A 21627-nucleotide genomic window follows, 5' to 3' on the forward strand; every position below is an offset into this window, starting at 1 on the left:
AAAAGCCAAAAGCTCAGGTGTCAGATTGCTTTACATATTTGGTTTCAGGCAGTTTTCTGCTTTTAGATCTCAGTGATTTCAGTGAGAGTGAATATAGCCACATGGGCCTGATGTTCAATTCCAACATCAGGCCGGGGTCTTTCTGTGTGGAGTTTGCATGTTCTCCCCGTGTTTGTGTGGGTTCCCTCCGGGTACTCCGGCTTCCTCCCACCGTCCAAAGACATGCAGCTTGTGGGGATAGGTTAATTGGAAAATCCAAATTGCCATTAGGTGTGAATGTGAGCGCGAATGGTTGTCTGTCCCTGTGTGTTAGCCCTGCGACAGACTGGCGACCTGTCCAGGGTGTACCCCGCCTCTCGCCCTATGACAGCTGGGATAGGCTCCAGCACCCCCCGTGACCCTGAAAAGGAGAAGCGGAAGCGAAAGAATGGATGGATGGATGGGGCCCTGCTGCTGACACCTTTTATAGATATAGACCAGTGCAGATTGGGAACACCCCATAAGAGCTGCAGTTTTGGAGCCATAACAATTTGGCCTTTATCGAACTCATTTAAATCCCTGTGTTTTCCCATTTTTCCCACTTCTAACCCATGAACCTTGAGAACAAAATGTTCACTTCCTCCCTAACAAACCCACCCACTAACAGGTGCCATGATGAAGAGATAATCAGAGGTATTCACATCACCTGTCAGTGGTCAGAATGCTATGCCTGATAGGTGTATACGGTGTTAACCTAATGTCTTAGATATTCTGTAGATTGCATGTATGAGAAATAAACTTGATAGCTGCTGTCATTTAAGTGCTGCTTTGCATTGATGGTGAGAGTATCAAAAGAACGCCTTAGGAAGTAAACGCGCGTGACCAAGCACTGTGTACAGCACTGGCATGTGGGCCTGCCATATTTGCGCTGTAAATGTAGAGCTGTAAAAAGCAAGCTTCCCTCTGCACACTTGAGTGCACAGGGTGAGGTGGGGTGGAGTGTGTGTGTGGGGTTACACACACAAAGGGAGAGAAAGAGTGGCCATGACAGAGCTGTAAAGGAGCTGCTCTTTATGTACTTACACACAAGCTGCAGTCGCCAGCGTTTGTTGCTGCACGCCGGAGAGAAACGTTCAGTGTGGGTGAGTGAGCATGGGCTCAAGTGCTGAGCCGAGAGGGCCACTCACATAGTCACAATGGTTTGCAGAAAGACTTGAAACTTAAGAGAGCGACTCCTTTTACTTTCGGATTAAACTCCTCTCAGTAGTGAGACTCCTTCCCTTATTCATGCAGTATTTATTTTCTGCACTCTTTGCACTGACTTTTAATTTTTTATATATATGGCAATGTGTTCTGTTGCACCTCCAGTGCATCCACCTGCATCTTATTACAGCAGACAATACTGATCCTTTACTTACCTTGCTAACCCTATTTACTGAGCTGCTCAATTCCAATTGCATTGTGGTGATTGCATCACTGTGACAAAAGCTTACAAAGGCTGGTCAATGGCACCTAACCGCCGCCGCCACACACTAAAGAATCGCAAACAGTGAGCGAGCTGGAGTGACTATTGTTGACGTGAGCATAATTCAGAGAGGCTACATCAATCTTGTCATCAAAAATCAACATGCCTGTTAGTCTGTGTCTGTGTGAGTGTATATGCACGCTTGGTCGTGCCTGTAGTGTGTGTGTGTGTGTGTGTGTCCGATTCACCTTTTGGTCTGAGCAAGGTTTTACTGGACTGTGGGTCGATAGATCAATAGTGAGTGGAAGGCACGCACTCAGCAGAGCCAGAATAGCTCTGGAAAGGCCACGGCAATCAGTCTTAGCCGAGCCTGTCTTCTAATCATCCAGTGGAGATTTTTATTCTGAATGGAGGTTATTTTTTACAAATTGCCACGTCAAGTGAAGTTAAATGATGTTAAATATGAATGAAGTTAAATATGCAAAAATTACAGACACGGGTGAGTGAATGGGATTCCTTATCGGACTTGAGTCCGGGTTGTTTATTGTGCTACGTATGAGATGTACAAATGTTATAGCAGCTGATCAGACTCGAGGTCAGACTAACAGCAGATATAATCCCAGTGCTTGAGATTGAACTGTCATCCTTTGATGTTCACACTCAATAAATAAGTGTTTCTGCCTTTTATAACCAAAAGTGTGTAGCAGAAGAATCACAGATTTTAGATAGTTATTATGAAAGGAAAGTACACCATCTGTCAGTTCTAATTTTTTTTACATATCAGGACACAATAAAGAGCTTCACCTGGACAACAGCACTTATTATTTTACTTACTTCTTTAAAGAAGAAGAAGAAGAAGCTAGAATGCAGAAGCAGTGTGTGAAAAACTCTTTCACCCTTCTTGCTTCCACAGGAAATAAGAGTAGAAGTAGCAGCCAGGTGCTGATAATCAAATGCATTTGATTAATTGATCATCAGCAAGTTTGAGGACCTCTATAAAAGCAGAGGCTTTAGCAGCTGTAGGTCTAGAGCATTCAGGTGTGTCTTAGTACAAAGCAAAGGAAAAAAGACATCAGCAATAATTTTAGAGAAGCACCTGCTAGTGGTCATCAACCTGCGAAGAGTTATGAGAGCATTTGCAAAGAATTTGAAGTCGACAGTGAGGAAGATATTCACATATGGAAAACATTCAAAACAGTTCCAGGTCTTCCCAGGAGCTGATATTTTAGCAAATTCCTCCCAAGGTCAGAGAGTGCAATGTTTGAGCAACTACAAAAAGGCTTCAGTTAGCATGCTAAACGTTAAAGTTCATGACAGTACAATTTGAAGAGGGCTGAACAAGTATGGCTTGTTTGAAAGGACTGCCAGGAGAAAGCCTCTTCTCTCTAAAAAGAATATTTCAGCACAGTTCAGGTTTGCAGAGTTACATGTGACCAAAGCACAAGACTTCTGGAACAGCGAGCTTTGGACAGACGAGACCAAAGTGGAGATGTCTGGCGCTAAATCACAGCGCCACGATTAGAGATAGCATATTAGCGTAAATGCCTCGTGTCAGCTGTCAAGCACAGTGGCGGAGGGATGATGATTTTGACTCTTTTTTTGCTTCAGCCATTAACTCCTTCATATATCCAAGTATCCTCAAGTAAAATGTGAGAGCATCTGTCTGACAGCTAAAGCTTGGTGTGAACTGGGTCATGCAACAGGACTGTGATCCCAATCAAAGCAACAAATCTACAACAGAATGACTTGGGAAAAAAGATGGTCCAGTCGAAGTCTAGTTTTCTGCAACTGCTTCTCCATTTTGGCTCAGTTTTGTTAAATGAATTATGGCACAGTATAATATAATATGTATCGTTATTTGTCTCAGATTGGATTTATATCATTAAGACCATATCATTTTTAATTGAAACCCCAGAAATGGCAGGTGGTGCGCTTTCCCTTGAGTTTGTTGGGGTTTTTTAGTATCCTTCAGTGGAAATAGCACAGTTAGGCTGTTTGTTGTGTTCGAGTTAGGTTGAAATTTAACTGTCTTTCAAGCTGTTTTATATGTGTAATAATAATTAACTGTAACAGTAGGCTAATAAAGATACATTAGGTAACTTAATACTTGCAAGTTATAATTCCCTGATGCTTACGCTTAGTGGGGGGGCACTTAGACGCATTAGCCCGCCAGGCTTGCAACACTTGTGTTTCCTTGAAAGTACCTGGAGTACCAGAACTCGAAGAACCTTAGAAATAGAGACAGAGTACATCAGAAACCTAAGGTTTACTGAAAAAATAAAAGCAAGGGTGGAAATCTCCCACTGATTCCAACTGTGCGAATCACAAAAGCTGCACTCGTTTATTTCCTCCACAAATGTCGTAGCATATCCTCGCTGTAAAGTGTCACATTTCAAAGGCACGGATATATTCGCAGTCTGTACAGTTGTGTAACATAATGTGATTATTCGGTCAATATGTGGCCCTGCATGTTACTCATTCACGCAGCGCCGTGTGAGCCAACTGATGGTGGCAGCGCTTCACTGATGTTGTTCCTTTGAAAGCTGAATGAATGCGGCAGATTAAGGATCATCTTTTATGCCGTACAGGGAAATTCATCATCTCTCCTTCCCACTTGCAGACACACACACACACACACACACACACACACACACACACACACACACACACACACACACACACACACACACACACACACACACACATTATCCAACCCTGCTTTAGAAATGGAAATTAAAAACAGTTCAGTCTTGCTCTTATATGGTTTATAAGGGAATCCACTGAAGCATGTTTGCATTTGTGTTTGAAAATCAGATCTTGTGAATGTTTACTATGCCTTCATGTTATGTTTCTCACATAGAGAGCAGGATTTCATAAGGAGAGAATTTATCCATCCATCCATCCTCCTTTTCACTCTTTATGATTAAGTCCTCTGACTCCAGCTTCCAGGTGGAAGGAAAAAGCATTAGACGTTTTTGCAATACTTAATTGAATTTCACTCAATTTTTAATCGAAGCCAATTTAATTAAGTCGGAGCCCTTGCTGATTTCCTGCTGGCTTTGGCGCATTCAAAACCAAGTAAGAACCGACTGTTTATTTCCAAGGAATACTGCAGCACTGAAAGGACAACTCCTGGAAGTGTCTCCCAGGCAGTTTTCTATCCACAGCCATTCCATAAATATTACTTTTTCTTCCTCCTCTGACATACAAAAAGAGAAAGGCATGTTTTTTTGTCTCTAATGAAGAAAGCGATAGATAAGTAGAGGTGTTGAGCTAAACGCTGGTGCTGTATTAGGATGTGTGCTGTTGCTGTATCCTGCACAGATAAGGAGATGATGCCTGCTCAGAGGGAGTGGTGAGTATCTCTCTCGGGTTATGCTGAAATGACGACTTCATCTTTATGGCCAGTTTATCTGGATGGAATATTTGCACAATATCCACACTTACCATGACGGATTAATGCGAAGATAATCCCAGTAGAAGTCTTAAAATTAATGGCGCGCACGTTTCACCTTTTTCTGTCCCTTGTCTCTTGCCATAGTCTAAAAAAGCCTCTCAATAACAATCTAGTTGAACATCCTTCTTTCAGCGTCTCCCTCCTACTCCTCCTCCTCCTTCTCCTCTCACAGCTAACAGACTTCATGGTGTCATGCCACGCAATAAACCTCTAATAGCTGTGTTTTGCTCAGTGATTTTCATTTAGGGCTATTCTTTGCTTAAGCACAGGCCTCTTTGAAGTGGCACCGGGAAAAAAAGGAGGAAAAAAAAGCTGTTGTGTTCTAAAGGCGTTGGCTATTTATTCAGGATGACTGCATTTACATGGTGCTGGCCCCGGAGGACACAGAAGCTCAATTCGCAGCTGAATACAGATTCTTTTAAAATCAGTTTTATTGCATAAATCATTATATTGACATTAGCTTCATGCACACACGTTGAGAATGCATTTAACACGCACGCATAGCTGTTTTCCACAGGGAATAGCTCAAGCTGAAACAGTGATTTTTGCACTGTTTGCGTGTGCTAACCTAGTTGTCATCATGCTATCTCAATACTTTCATCACTTACGCAGTGTGTGCGTAAGGGTGTGTGTGTCCTATTCTGTGAAGCCTATATGTGCCTATTTGTAGTTCATTCTACCTACACCCCTCAAAAATGTGTTTACAGACCTTCCTCTGTGTGTGTGTGTGTGTGTGTGTGTGTGCGTGTGTTAATGTGTTACGGAGAGAGAGGGGTAGAGTGAGCTTTGCCAGAAGGAAGCAGCTGTCTTTCTGTATGTCAGGCCTGGGATCTGAAGGGGTAAAGGAGTATAGAAGGAGGAGGAGGTGGAGGATGAAGAGCACTGCAGTGCCTGGGGAGCCATGACAGCTATCACACTTAGAAACTGTGACACACAAGTTAAACACGCACACACACGCACCTGGATTGGTCTGTGAAGGTTATTTAGAGAGCCCTTGAGTGTTTGCGGTGTGCTAGTTAAAAATCCTTGAGTGAAATTTTTACTACCTGACTCATTATGGCTGCTACGCTCGGACTTTACGAGGTGTTGAAGGTTGATGCTGATTTTTTTTTTCAACTCACATCAGTTTGTGTCTTTATAAACGCTCATTTTTAAAATTTTGTAATTGCCAGTGTGAAAAAAAACAGGCGGCGTTTCTGTTGGGCTCAGCAGTGATGGGAGTATTAAGGCCTTTCACTCAAGAGGTGCCCTGAAATGCTTTTAAAAGAAGAGAGCGCACCGAGGTGCAGCAGGTCAAATCATGATTTTGAATTTCAAAGAAAAAACACATTAACGTCACATGAAAAGGCTTTTTTCCCTTTTCCTTTCTTTCTTCCTTCCTTCATTTCTTTTCTTTTCCTCCTCTTCTCTTTCCTTCAGTCCTCTTTTCCCCATTAAACTATAAGGAAATTAAGAGACAAATGTGTTGCACCTTTTTCCTGCCTTTTCCTTTCCATTGGTTTCATTTCCTTCTGTCACCTTCCCTAAAATATAAGGAAATATAAAAACAGAAAATGTTTTGCAACTTTTCCTTCTTTCTCCCCTCCACTTCCTTCCTTCCTTCATTTCTTTCTTTTCTCCTTCTTTCCATTGCCTTCCATTCCTTGTCTTGCACCCTTTTCTGTCATTTTCCTTCCTTCCTTCCTTCCTCCCTTGCCATCTTTCTTTCTTTCTTGCATTCTAGCTTTCTTTCTTTCACACACACAAAATGTCCTCTCAGTGCACCACCCACAGAGCGGAGCACTTACTCATACAAAATAAGATGTCACATCTTCCCATTTGTGCGGTAAAACCTGTGCTCAGACATAAGATTACAGCAGAGGGTTATAGCAGCAAAGGCCAGTAAACAGCAACACGTATCGTCAGATACAAACACGCAGGTGCGCCTGTCTCATATGCTGGTAAAAGCCTTTTTTCTCAATTTATCAAATGTCATTGCGCGAAAGGTCAGCTTTCACACGTGTTATGCTTGAGATAAAACAATGCACCGCCTCCTCTCATCCCCAATCTCCGCGTGGTTCTGATGGTATTTTTTGACCCATAAATGGTATTCGCTATCTTACCCTCTTATGCATTTAAAGCTTACCTGCTGCCTTGGCGTTCAGCTCCTCCCTCTCGGGGTTTAGAAAATCATTTAAGCTGCTACGTCTTCTTTCTATGAATGTGTGTGTATGCCTGTTAACGCTCTGTTTGTGCAGATGTGTACGTACGAGCGTATACGTTTTTGTGCACGCGATCTTGCGCTCTCCCCGCCATGCCCGTGGGTTTGACAGATGATGTGTGACAAGTGTGTGGAGTCAGCCCTTTGGTGGGAACCCGCTGGGGCTGGAAGATGCCCTTGTCTTTTTATATTTTGCAGCATATCTTTTTACTCCTGTCTGCTTTTTTTCTCTTTATGCTTTGGCCTGCGACCATAGCTGCGGGCTTATGGTGATCGATTGGCCGCTTGACTTTGAAACAACAGAAAATATCCTCTCCGGTCTATATCCAAACGCACCATGACATGGTGACACCCGGGTTATTACACATCACCTTGGATAGGATATTCACTCCGGTTGTAAAGTCAGATGAAACGATATGTTGGGGATGTTTTGTTTCCATAATTCAGCTCAGCTGCAGATGAAACAATACTGCAGCACAAGCAAGAATTGCTCAAAAGTGAGCAGTTGGACCATGAAAAACATGAAATGCAAATGAAAAAAAAGCATATATTGTGATTTGTGTGGAAGGAATTCACAGTGAACGGCTTTGTGCATAATTTTGACTGTCACCACATTTGAATTTTTCTCCATAATGAATGCGTTTAAGCCACTGAGATGCATTGCTGATGTCTTAAAAAGGATTTTGATTGTGAGCAAGGGGAAAAACTCAACGAGGGAACATTCTGAGAAAGGAGAACCTTTTTTTAAAATTTTGAAAACGCAAAAGTGAACAAATAGTTAAGAGAGTAAATTTTTTTTTTTGGGGTTTTTTTTTTTTTGGTTTTTTACATCTTACCTTCTCAAAGATAAAGGAGCAGATGAAATACACTGCGGTAAACACTGCTTTCTTCTGGAGCTCAAAGCTTGTATTAGACTCCAGAACACAGAGTTTAAACAAGATGCATATTATACATAAACTTGCTAAAAACTGCAGCTTTTGCTTCCTAAAGCCTTGAGAGGCCTTACATGGACAGCGAGATAGATTTCTCAGTTGTCAGCTAATGCTAGCTAGCTTGGTTAGCACCTTTGCTTTGCTACAATCTATGGATTGTATGAATGGATCACAGAATTTAGCCTGACATGCAAATAAAATACTGTAACGTAGCTAATTATAAATAGAACAAAGACATCTAACAGGCTGTTAATGCAGGTAACAGCACAGGAAATCATATTTCTTTGTCAGAAGTTTGCATTTGAAAAGTCTAGTTCAGAGGTGGTGCCTAACAGGTAGGCTGGGATTATACTTTCCTATATATATGCACCAAAGTATACTACATGATTTAACCACTTTTAGCAACAATAACTTGATGTAATTTTTTTCTGGATGACTTGATCGCTCTCTGAATTATGGCTCACTCTTCTTTACAATGTTGCTTCAGTTCATTGAGGTTTGTGGGCATGCCAGGGGTGTCCAACTCCAGGCCTCAAGGACTGGTGTCCTGCAGGTTTTAGATGTGTCCTTGATCCAACACAGCTGATTTAAATGGCTAAATTACCTCCTCAACATGTCTTGAAGTTCTCCAGAAGCCTGGTAATGAACTAATCATTTGATTCAGGTGTGTTGACCCAGGGTGAGACCTCAAACCTTCAGGATACCGGCCCTTGAGGCCTGGAGTTGGACACCCCTGGTTTATGCACAGCTCTCTTAAAGTCCACACCGCAGCCTTTCAGTCAGGCTGCGGTGTGGACTTGACTGAGTCGTTCCAACACCTTGATTTCAGTTGTTGTAGATTTGCTGCTGTGCTCAGGATCATTGTCCTGTTGCATGACTCAATTTTTGCTGTACAGTGGTCCCTCGATTATCGCGGGCGTTACGTTCCAAAAATAACCCGCGATAGGTGAAATCCGCGAAGTAGCCAACTTTATTTTTTACAATTATTACAGATGTTTTAAGGCTGCAAAACCCCTCACTACTATAGAAAAGTAAGTCTAGTACAGGGAGTGCAGAATTATTAGGCAAATGAGTATTTTGTCCACATCATCCTCTTCATGCATGTTGTCTTACTCCAAGCTGTATAGGCTCGAAAGCCTACTACCAATTAAGCATATTAGGTGATGTGCATCTCTGTAATGAGAAGGGGTGTGGTCTAATGACATCAACACCCTATATCAGGTGTGCAGAATTATTAGGCAACGTCCTTTCCTTTGGCAAAATGGGTCAAAAGAAGGACTTGACAGGCTCAGAAAAGTCAAATAGTGAGATATCTTGCAGACGCCAGCAAGGTGGAGGTGGAGTACTGGTTTGGGCTGGTATCATCAAAGATGAGCTTGTGGGGCCTTTTCGGGTTGAGGATGGAGTCAAGCTCAACTCCCAGTCCTACTGCCAGTTTCTGGAAGACACCTTCTTCAAGCAGTGGTACAGGAAGAAGTCTGCATCCTTCAAGAAAAACATGATTTTCATGCAGGACAATGCTCCATCACACGCGTCCAAGTACTCCACAGCGTGGCTGGCAAGAAAGGGTATAAAAGAAGAAAAACTAATGACATGGCCTCCTTGTTCACCTGATCTGAACCCCATTGAGAACCTGTGGTCCATCGTCAAATGTGAGATTTACAAGGAAGGAAAACAGTACACCTCTCTGAACAGTGTCTGGGAGGCTGTGGTTGCTGCTGCACGCAATGTTGATGGTGAACAGATCAAAACACTGACAGAATCCATGGATGGCAGGCTTTTGAGTGTCCTTGCAAAGAAAGGTGGCTATATTGGTCGCTGATTTGTTTTTGTTTTGTTTTTGAATGTCAGAAATATATATTTGTGAATGTGGAGATGTTATATTGGTTTCACTGGTAAAAATAAATAATTGAAATGGGTATATATTTGTTTTTTGTTAAGTTGCCTAATAATTATGCACAGTAATAGTCACCTGCACACACAGATATCCCCCTAAAATAGCTAAAACTAAAAACAAACTAAAAACTACTTCCAAAAACATTCAGTTTTGATAATAATGAGTTTTTTGGGTTCATTGAGAACATGGTTGTTGTTCAATAATAAAATTATTCCTCAATAATACAACTTGCCTAATAATTCTGCACTCCCTGTATTATAGAATGAAACTAAATGCACCTGTGGTTGCCTTTGACGGTGCAAAATGTTTCGTCGACATTGTTGTGTTTGTTGGGGAGAAAAAACAAATATACAGTACAGCACTTCAGAGTCACACTGCTAGCAATCGAAGATTTATGTAAATGTGACAAGCTGAACACATGCTGTACTGTACAGAAGACACGGCACAAGATTGATTGACAGTGGTCTACAGCCAATCAGGACACAGAACACAATGCGCTGTAAAAAAACAAACAAAAAAAACAAACCTGAGAAACAGCAAGACCACGAAAGGTGAACCGCATCATAGCGAGGGACCACTGTATACTTAAGTATACAGAGCAAAACAAGCTAAAATCCCTGCACCACCGTGCTTCGCAGCAGGTATGAGGTCTTTGTTCTGCTATGCTGTGTTTGGTTTTTCTATCACTGCACATTAAAGCCAGCCATCTCCTCTTTCATCCCAACTGTCCAAAGGATATTGTTACATAAGGCTGGTGGTTTTTTTCAGATGCAAGTTTGTTGTATGTGGCTTTCCCCTTTCCTTTTGAATACACCATACACATTAATTTTGTTAGTGTACTCTCATGAACTTTGACAACTGTATGTTTATATCTACTGTCAAGATGGCTATTTTACCACGTGAATCTACTATGACTGACTTGCTTTTAATGTCAGCCTGCCTCAAGTGGCCATTTAAGGAACTGCAGTTTTGGGCCTTCATGCTGGCTTTATTATTAAACCCCTGAGGTTGTTGCGTGTTACTAACCACGCAGAAGAACTTTTAAAAAGAGAGCTGGTATTGAGTTGTACCATGGGAAATTTAGGGAATCCTGTAATAGCTCACTTATGTGGCCATTCAGACAATTTGCAATAGTGGCTGGTCTGAGATAATTTTACACAGGGCAGGAGATCTAATATGATACGATACTATATACTTTATTGTACCCTTAGGGAAATTTACTGAAGAATAAATTCTCATAAGGGTACAATAAAATAGTCATAGTGTATCACTACAAGGTTACTCGGTGTGTTTATTTCAGCTTCAACTGATCATTAAATCTAATGATTAGATTTTTATTTGCAGATCTTATTAAAATACTGTGACTTGATGTCAATAGCAGGTCAAATGGAAACGCCTTTTCCCCCCATTCTCCTTGGTCCCCTCTGTGTCTCGCTGGTGTTTCACAGGTCAACTATGTCCTGTATGCACAGGTAGATTTTCCAGATGCAGCGCTTTCATTCACCTTTATGTTTTCACACTGCTGTGTGTTTGCTAATAGACTTTCGCTGCCCCGGTGGCTGCCGGGGGCCCCTCGGAGCAGAGCCAAGAAACTGTCTGGCTACTCAGTGTAAACTATGTGTTTACAGCAGGGCCAGGGTCACAGTGGGCATGCTCGGCTCAGTGCATCTCACCTGCTTGTGATGATAAAGGAGCTGATGTTTGGTGTAGAAAGACAGCTAGTTCTAAATATACTGTTACTTTTCTCTTGCTGAGGAGGAGAAGAAATGCATGCTGTAGATATCTACGATTCGTTCAGCACGAGTCCGCCGTGGACTTGTAAATATTTTAAAGGTTGGGCTCGAGCAGGCAGTCCAAAATGAAAAGGGCGAGTAGCTTTCGAGCAGCCGACATCTCTGCCCTCCTCACAGTTTCCTTTGAACTCAGTGCATACTGTGTACTCAAACATTTATAGACTTTATTATGTGGTCATGCATTTATGTATGTTTCCTCTACCATGCTTTGATGGAACGCTTCCCTCGTAACGTGCCCTTAATGGTTTGTTTGATCAGGACGCGCGCAGATTTTCCAGAACACAGGTGCTTGTGTTCCACGACTCAAACACAATGTTACATAATACAAAACAGCTGCGTATTTGTGAGTTCAAAGGTACCTGAGAGACGTACCGTAGCTCGTCCTCCGTGTCATCACTGCTAATCTGCCTGTTTAACCTTTCGTCGCAATTTATTTCGCGTCCTTCCTTCACTTCTTCCTCTCTTTACCCTTTTTCCTCCCGCTCTCACTCGGCGGCGGGGCAGGGGGGGGGCAAAATGACATGCTCTAAATAACTTTATTGACATTTGAATTGGTTGTGGACTGTGGTAATTATCCAGCCTTCCTGCTTCCTGGCTGGCATTCAGTGAGAGGAGAGCATCAGTGAAGCCACATATCAAGCCAGGCCACAGGCAGAGATATTTGTCTCAAGTATAAACATATACTGCTGGGCTCTTATATTCTTATTCGCACCATCATAGAGAACAGCAGTGATTCAAGCATATGCACCTTGGACAAGCTTTATTGTTGGGTCTGTGGAGCACTCACGAATAAAGCACCTTATTGTGGTTTCTTCCCCTATACAGGGAGAGGAGTGTAGCACGACTACGTGAAGTATTTTAGTGAGTTTCTTTAAGGCTGAGTGGCCATGAATCATCGCACTAGAATGTTTGTTCATTCTTATCCTCCAAGAAATCTCCATGACTACGCTCCTGTATGGTCAGCACAGTCATGAAACACTGGCAAGTTAGGGCTACAGTAACACACGTTTCCTTGTAGTATTTTTTCTTTTACATGATCTTTGTTTTAAACTACACAACAGTCTCCCAAACAGGGCTGGGGATCAGCTTTCGTTCCTTCTAAAGGGGTATTTTATCTACTGCTTTCTCATCTTATCACAATGTGCCCATAACATTCAAAATGTTTATGATTTTGGGCATCGCCATCTTGTTAACTTTGGAGCCAAAGAGGATTACATCCAAACTAGAGCCTAGGTATTTGGGGATTTGAAAAATCTGATATATCAGCCGATATATTTTTTCTTTTCCCTTACACTTGTTATTTGTGGTTATTTACAAGTCCTTACTAAGATAATGTGGCAGTGCAGCTAAGAATAAATGTGTTGCAGGTTACTTTTTTTCAGTCTGCTTAGCCTTCCCCATACCGCACCTCAATTCTTAATTAAGCCATTTGCCTTTATCTGCTAAAAACTGAAATATGAAATTATATTCATTTTCAAATAATTATATTTGGTGATACCAATATATCGACAGTTCTGTAATATCAGCTGATAATATCGGCCAAGACAAGAGAATATGGTTTGCAAGGTGCGTCTATACCCGTCTTCTAATCAGCATTTAGTATTATATGAATAAATATCTACTTGCCAAAATTGGAGCACAGGCTTCTTGACGAGGTTGCTAGGGCAACTGCATGCACAGATAGATACATTTGTCGTGTAATTCCATTAAAAAGACTAAACAGCACCGCAAACATGGTGAGAATGGTCTGGTACTGACTCAATATAGTGGAGGTGCATCCGCCTGTCACCTAAAGCAAACATGCAACTAACTGATAACTGTAAACTTTGATACATTTTAAACAGGTGATTATCACGTCAGCCAGCCTTGAATGGTCAGTTTTCCACCCACTAGAATACAGGTTGGCCCAGTACAGCTAATAAGGATTTATCAGCTTCACCTCAGATAATATAAAACTCTCAAAACAAACCCTTAAATTCAAAAAGAAAAATAAAATTGTAAAAGAGCAATGTGTTTGGAATCCCTCTTATAGAAAATGCATGCTTGGGTTTTGCCATCAGTTTAACTGAGTTACAAGTGTGCCAGTGTTATAGGTTTTCTTTGGTTAATGAACTTGGACAACAAGGCAGCGCTTGAAGTACATTTAAAAAGCTTTTATGTTGTTCAGTTGTAAATAAAAAGATAGTTTTTGTTAGTGAGCTTTACTTTTGGTAGGTGGATGCATTGCACTGGTTGTTGTTCCTTCCTGTTTCCTTTGCTTCTGTATGCCAAGCTTTGCTGACCAACTGCGTGCATGTAAACATTACCTCTTCACATTTTAGTCTCCAAAATTCATTTATTCATTGGAGGCCGGTCCCCCTGTCGTTTTGGCAAACAATAGATTCAGCACCTGACTTTACGCCGCTGTTGATAAAGTAGCTGCTTAATGTGTCGGCGTGAATGATATTTTTTTGTGTCGCAGAGCTGCTGAGCAGCGTTGGGGGTAAATAGACGCTGCTTTCCGCCTTCATCGTTTCATTTTTTTCCTTCGTGTGGAGCGAGAGCTGTGTCCCTGAAGCGAGGCTATCCAGAAGGAGAGAGCGATACAATCAAGAGACAGCGGTTGGCCTTTACTGGCAGAGTCTCAATGACCGCTCGGGAGTGAGGCCGAGAGTAAAAGAGAGGCAGAGAGTGAGGAAGCAAAGACTGAAGAATGTTAAAGGAGGAATAACTGACTGCTTATGTTAACTTTAGATGCTGAACGTAGTCGTCTAATGCGAAAACACAAGCCGAACGTCTTTTTAAAAAGCAATATTCTTGTATTTTGGGCAGTTTTGACGCAGGATTCACTCTCAAACTTTTCTGTTTGCTGCAGTCAAACTTGGCCACCCATCTGCACGAGGCTGCCTGTCAAATGTTCGCAGGGGAGATTGAGGATGGGGATAGATTTTAGAAAGACAGAACAAGAAAGATAAAGAAGGAGAGGAAATTGGTGTGGGGAGGGTTTAGTGGATGAGAGTGTTTCTGGGCTCCATGTTGGGTTAGTTAATGACTGGTGCATATGTCAGCCGCGCAGCTGTGGAGCTACAATCAGCCAGCCAGCTGAGGAAGGGAGTGACGGATGGACTGGAGAGAGAAAAAGAGAGATGCAGACAGACAGAAAGTATTAAGCCGTGAATGCGCGCACACACACACACACACACACACACACACACACACACACACACACACACACGAAACTAGAGAAAACAGTTCTGAGGGAGAGCAGTGAAGCAGAGGAGGTGAGATAGAGGATTTTGAGTGAAATAAACAGAGAGAGCCATCCAGAGGGAATAGAGAGCGAAGGAGAGAAAGAGAAGTTGCCAAGATAGTTTCCATTCTTATCCTCCCTCAACTAGCTGAAGTAGAAATGGCAGAGGCTGCAGTCCAAATCATTACACTCAGCTGCCTTCCTGGAAAGTATTTACTGTTGTCAATAACAAAAAAAATACCAAAGAGAAGGCAGAGTGTATAAAAGAAGAAAGTTTCATGGCTCTCTTTGCATTCTTTATAAATATATACATATTTTCTATAAGCAGCATCTTCTCAGGAATTCTTTTCACCTCTGCTTCCTTTGACCCCCGTTCCCCCTCTTATTTTTACCGCAGCCATCCAGCCTGTCCTTCTCCATCCTGGCCCATGTTCCATCAGCTCTTGGATTTAAGCCTTTAAGAGCCTCTTTTCCCTCCAGTAAGAGCTTTAAGGCAGAATGTGTATGGAATGCAGTTTTTTTAAGAGAGGGAAGGATCAGAGCTGGACAGAAATAGGTACAGGGTGAGAACAGGAGCGGATGCTTCAGTAGAAAGTCTTTGACCTTGAGTTGTCCCCGCCTTCTCGCTGCCCCACAAAACACCCTGGGTAACTCTGACGAGGGTCTTTTTGTGAGGCAAGGACACTGGTTTATTGTGCCTATGTTATTACTCACAAATGGTGTTTGTAGTATTAGCTGTACAGGTGTAAAGCCTGGGCGGATTATCACTGACTGGGCTGCTGTGGAGTGAGACATCTGTGGAAATGCGTTATGGGTTAATGTTCAGTGCACCCGTCAAAGACTGTGACACTGAATTCTGGTCATTTTGATTGCCTGCAGCTCGATTCTTTCTGTATCCATGCTAATTAATCATTGAGAACAGTGAAATGCATGCATAGCTTGATGCGTAGTGTCAAATCGCTGCAGGTTGCTGGTTATGCATAAGATATGTGTGTGTGTGTGTGTGTGTGTGTGTGTGTGTGTGTGTGTGTGTGTGTGTGTGTGTGTGTGTAACCCCTCAGCTAACTGTGCTTTTTTTCTTTCTTGTGTTCCTGCAGGCAGACCCGGGAGCAGGAAACGCCGCCAGATTTCTTCTATTTTTCTGACTTTGAAAGACACAATGCTGAAATTGCAGCCTTTCATCTGGACAAGTAGGTGAACACTAGCTTGGCACAATACTCTGAGACTTTTTGAAAACCACCAGTCCCTCATATAAAGCAGAAGATCAAAAGATTTTAGCTTTTCCGTACCTTGCTGCAAAGGACAAGATTATCAGCCGCAGGCGAGCTACACATCACCATAAAGGAGAAGATAGACCTTTTCAATGTAAATGTTTTATTCTGAATTTTATGTGCCTGTACAGGCACAGATCACTGTCACTAGATTGACATGCCCAACCAGTCATTTCAGTTAAAACCTTAAAAAAACAGGCAAGATATCTGTTTGTTTTTTTAAAGTGAATAAAACCATAAAGCAATTCAAACAGTGAAATTCCAACTTACCTATTTACTTTTAAAATGTAAAACAATGGCATCTTTTTCTTTTTCCATAACCCAGCTGATGAATTCAGATTGAACCTAAACATGTGTCGATGAGGCAGTCACCTCATCGACAACATCACAACATTTTTGATTTGTAATTTGTTGGTTTTTGACATTAGAGTTGGTGTGAACTCAAAAGCAGACTGTTTTGTTTTTGCAAGGGCAATTTATTGGGTAACATACAGTCTTGTTTGTGAGCAACGGTACTGTGGCTAGCTTAAAAATTCTGACATGCAAAGCAAATGTAAGGCCTTTAACTTTATTAAAGTGCAGAGGGATTCAGAGTTGCAGATTTTTATTTGTAAAATGTATAAACGTCTTCATTAAAACACATTATAAAAAGCAAAAGGAAACACAATAAAAATACACTTTTATTCAGCTTCCTGGGTCCAACATGTTTGGAACGTGGCTAAAACAAGGAAAGATGCAGCTTGGCACAAACCAGAAGGCAAAAGCTCAATTTAACTGAAACAACGTTAAAGAATTAGCTGTGAAAAGGCCTCTTCCTTCAGGGGCAGCAGTGGGTGTCTGGCCTTGAGCACCATAACACCCAGAAACAGCCCTGTTGCTACAAACACTTCAGACTTAATAAGGAGGGGAGAAAAAAAGCTCATGTTCTTAAATTTACACTAACCTCCCAAGTATTTTTTCCACCCGCGAGGGCCAACATCCTGCAGGGCTTTGTTCCTCCCTGATTGCTATTTCTTTTTTGCCTGTCCTCGTGTCAGCTCATTAACCGCCTGGGAGGAACACCAGATCCGTGTACCGGTGTCTTACAGTAACGCTTTAAGACACGTGTGCTCGTGTGAATATTCTCCATATTTCGTGCGAAGCCTTGCTAATTAATGCGTGAATTCTCTTACATAATTGCTCAATTAGCATAATCTGGTTATTACAATATCACAGGATAGAAAGATCAAAATGTTGCCATTCTACCTGTTTTTAAAGGTTTGAATGAGGAAAAAGAATATAGCCGATTGAAGTCACCCCAAGTATAGCAACACATAGTCTTTACGCTGTGTGGATGAAAACCTTCCATATTCTTCTGCACTTATTTTTACATTTGCTTCCTGTCCCTCAGAAACTCTTTTTTTTTTTCACCCAAACACAGTGAATTGTGCGAGTTTGACCCATCCAGCAGAAGCTGTGAGCTCCGAGAGGCCATGAGTCATAACGGATGAATGCTGAACTCCTGCAGCTAGCATCTGACTGAACAATGACTACAGCCTCCTTGCTTAACTAACAACCAAGCTCTCTGACTTCACTGCCTTTACCAGGCTAGTACTTTACGGCCCACCCGGCTGCTGGAGAGACTTTAATGAAAAGAGAAATCCTCGCGAGGGCCTCTGATCGACGAGCGAGAGCAATGAGTTTTAGTGCGTTGCTGTTAAAGTCGTGCTGACGTCACTGTGGCTGTTTGCTATTACGAGCAGAGGGCTTGTGTTGTAGTCTGAATCCTGGTGCTCCTCTGTGCTGACACGAGATGATACCGAGGTCTTGCGCACCTACACACAAACACACACACGTCTACACACAATAGGGCCATAGAAGGCCGTGATGGTGAATCTGCTTTTCCTTTAGGCACAATGACACAGTTCATCTGGAATTGCATTAGAAGTGGCGTTCTTCACCAGTCTGCTTCACATCTGGTCCTCCTCTCCACATACACACATGAAAATATGCTCCAGCATATGTGTGGGTTAAGGGGAAGAAGAGGAAACCAAAGGCACGAAAGGCCCTGTGCCATTCTAAATATAAGCCAGGCAGGGTTTGCCAAAAGCAGCGCTTAATTTTTTTCCTTATTTTGTCTGTTCTAAATTAGAGCCTGTCCAGAGAGCTGCAGCTGCTGCTGCTGGTGCAGAGGCTGAGGCTACACTGCCTCCCAGGGGGGCCCACAGACACACACACACACGCACAGGCACTTTTAAAGCATCACTAGCACAGCCGCGCACACGCATACACACACCAACACTGACAATGACTTTTCCTATATGGGCTAAACTGCTTTAGGCATCATTAATAATGTGATTGGATTTAACTGGGAAGTGCTGCATTAGGTAGTCAGCAGATTTAAAGTCATACAAGGCCAAATGTGACCTTAAAATATTAAACCATATAAGCCCCAATCTCACGAGACCCACTTGGGTCTTATACATTTTCTCAGCTGGGAATATGGGAAGCAGCGATTCCCACTGTTGTTCATTTCATGGCTCTAGCAGGTTCTCTTAAACCCAAACTAAATATAACGCAAGTTTGAAATGGGCACTGTGGGAATTGGGCTTATCAGAGGGGACGAAGATGGAAGAAAATGTGTGTGAGCGATAAATAAGGCAGAAGCCAGCACTAGCTGTTCCCTTTAGCATGGCAGCAAGCCCAGGCCCAGCAGGCCAAACAGCACCGTACAACACCGCATCCTGTGTCCTTCTGTCTCTTTGACAGAGAGCAGGAAAGAGACTGCACGTGTCTGTGTCACTGCACCCGCCAACACACTTGATGGCATCATTTGTATGATGGGCTTGTTCTCCCATATCGCTGCATCTCTCTTCTCTCATTCCCGCGCCTTCATTTCATTTAATCAGTCTGTCTCCTCGTGTCTCCCTGCCCTCGGGCTTTGGCCATTAGGTGTTGTCAGAGGTATCAATTTTTAAAGAGCCCATGCTGGTGCTGTAGTTGGGTGGCTGCATACATGCAGGAAGACATTCACGCCATATTAAACCTTTCTCAAATGCGCATCTGGGCTGGTTTCCAGTCAAATGATGCAAAAACACAAACCCAGAAATAGATTAGAATGCACTGGAAACTTATATCTCTCAGCATATTAAGGCAATAAAAAGCTGCACTGAAGTTAAAAAATAGCTTAATGTAGGACCACAGCCACATGAAAACCACAGGGAGGTTTACCAGCATGTGACTTAACTGTCTGGTACTTGTGTCACAGTGCCCCCTTCTGGTAGTGAGGTTCAATCACATAAGGTTTCTCTATGACAGTACAGGTATTTCGCTCCAGTGGCATAACGGATGAAGTAGTGATTCCTCTAAGTGAGGGATTGTAAGTTCACCTCCCATTTGGTGTGAAAAAGCTTTTCTGCATTACAAACAGCTGGTCCCTGTTGCTGCTGTTCACACATAGAAGTTCAATACACTGCAGATTTTCAAAGGACAATGAAGGGAGGGGTCATCTGGTATCCTTTGGCAGCCCTATTCTGGCCTGTAGGTTGATGTTTGACAGTAAAAGTTGAACTAACTAAATCACATTTGTGCTTTTAGATTTTACTCAATTATGACTCAGTTGTTGCTTATATTATTATAGTCCATGCATAGAGTGAAACATTAGGTTAAAATAATGACCTGTGTCTTGTTGCAATTACTGCAACTACCAACACTGTTGATGAACGGTCCAGATCCAAATAACCACGGTTAATGCATCTTTTGTTTGGACGCGTGCACTCATCGCTTTCATACTTTTTTGGTGGGCTGCCACTGAAGTCAAATGACCCTGAGTATTTGTCTCCATCCTGTAGGATCTTGGACTTCCGTCGTGTCCCTCCTGTAGCCGGCCGACTAGCTAACATGACAAAAGAGATCCGCGATGTTACACGAGATAAAAAGCTCTGGAGGACCTTCTTCATTTCACCAGGTACACATCTAGACTATTTTTAGCTTCTCTTCCAAAAACCGCTCGTGTCCATGTGCAGTTTCCCAAACGTCTGCTGATGATCTGAATTGTTGATGTCAGAAGAACACCTTGAAAGATTTTTTAACATCCCCCCTCAAAAAATGCAAAAGCACAGCAAAAATCAAGCACCTCCTTGATCATAATGTAGAGCAAGTCTTTTGGCCTGAATTGCTGTGATATTCATTTGCATGGGATTAGTATTATCAGGGGACTTTACCTTGTGCCAAAGCACGACAGTTAATTAGCAATGCAGCTTTACATATTATACACGAGCAAAATTGTCACTGGATTAAAATTACTGACAATCTCAGCAATTAATACAGGTCAGCGAGCATCCCCAGGTAATTTCAATCGGGTGGAAAATGGTCTTTAAATATATGTGGACCGACTGACAAAAAGAGAAGAAGAGTGCAGTGACTCTTTAAGTATTTAGCACTGAGTGGCTGATCAGAGTATTAGTATATGAATGTGTTTGCTTTTATTTTTCTGACTTTTAGCCAACAATGTGTGCTTCTATGGAGAGTGTTCCTACTACTGCTCCACTGAGCACGCTCTGTGTGGTAAACCTGACCAGATAGAAGGATCTCTGGCCGCCTTCCTCCCGGATCTGGCCCTTGCCAAACGCAAGACCTGGAGGAACCCATGGAGACGCTCGTACCACAAACGGAAGAAGGCAGAGTAAGACGTCGATCCCGTGTTCAGACACTCTTGCATTCGCACGCGTTCAGTAGAAGCAAATACTGAGCGATTCACTGCATCAGGAGGTGTTTATTGAAGTCACTGACAGTTACCAGCAGCATGAATTCGTAAGAGCTGTGCAAGAGGTCAATGCTGGCTATACAGCATTAATTTCAATCTTATTACGACGCAGGAAAAAAACGCTTAGATCTAAAAGTACATAGCATAAAAGGGAAATGGGTTTAAAAGACATTTTTCCAAATCAGATGCAAAAAAATTAAAAGTATTAAACGTTTCTTCAGATGGGAGGTGGACCCAGACTACTGTGAGGAGGTCAAACAGACTCCACCTTATGACAGCGGCACACGACTGCTGGACATTATGGACATGACCATCTTTGACTTCCTCATGGGTGAGTGTCTGACATAAGACGAGAATCAGTTTTCTACCAACACCGAAAAGTCGGATTGTTTAGTGTTCAGTCGAGCGAACGTTATCATCCACGACTCTACTGCCATCAGTGGTTTTTATTTTTTTGTACTTTTATACAGTATGTAGCCTTATAAGCAGGTATATTACTCATATATCATAACATCCACTAGCTGATTTGTTTTTTGTTTTCCTCTTTCTTAACAGGAAACATGGATCGCCACCATTATGAGACATTTGAAAAGTTTGGAAATGAGACCTTCATCATCCATCTAGACAATGGCAGAGGGTGAGTCAGTGCAGCTTTAGTTT

General features: G+C 42.3%; 1 protein-coding gene across 1 annotated transcript in view; it reads left to right on the forward strand.

The window, feature by feature from the left end:
- The window catches only part of fam20cb (FAM20C golgi associated secretory pathway kinase b), a 57856-nt gene that overhangs the window by 32697 nt on the left and 3532 nt on the right, over positions 1-21627 (forward strand). The window contains exons 4-8 of the mRNA XM_026179012.1: positions 16050-16142; positions 20054-20169; positions 20706-20886; positions 21189-21298; positions 21523-21604. Of these exons, the coding sequence (XP_026034797.1) occupies positions 16050-16142; positions 20054-20169; positions 20706-20886; positions 21189-21298; positions 21523-21604 (582 nt within the window). The remainder of the gene's footprint in view (positions 1-16049; positions 16143-20053; positions 20170-20705; positions 20887-21188; positions 21299-21522; positions 21605-21627) is intronic.

Source organism: Astatotilapia calliptera, chromosome 8 (assembly GCF_900246225.1).
Source record: "Astatotilapia calliptera chromosome 8, fAstCal1.2, whole genome shotgun sequence".
In the NCBI taxonomy this organism is placed as follows: Eukaryota; Metazoa; Chordata; class Actinopteri; order Cichliformes; family Cichlidae; genus Astatotilapia; species Astatotilapia calliptera.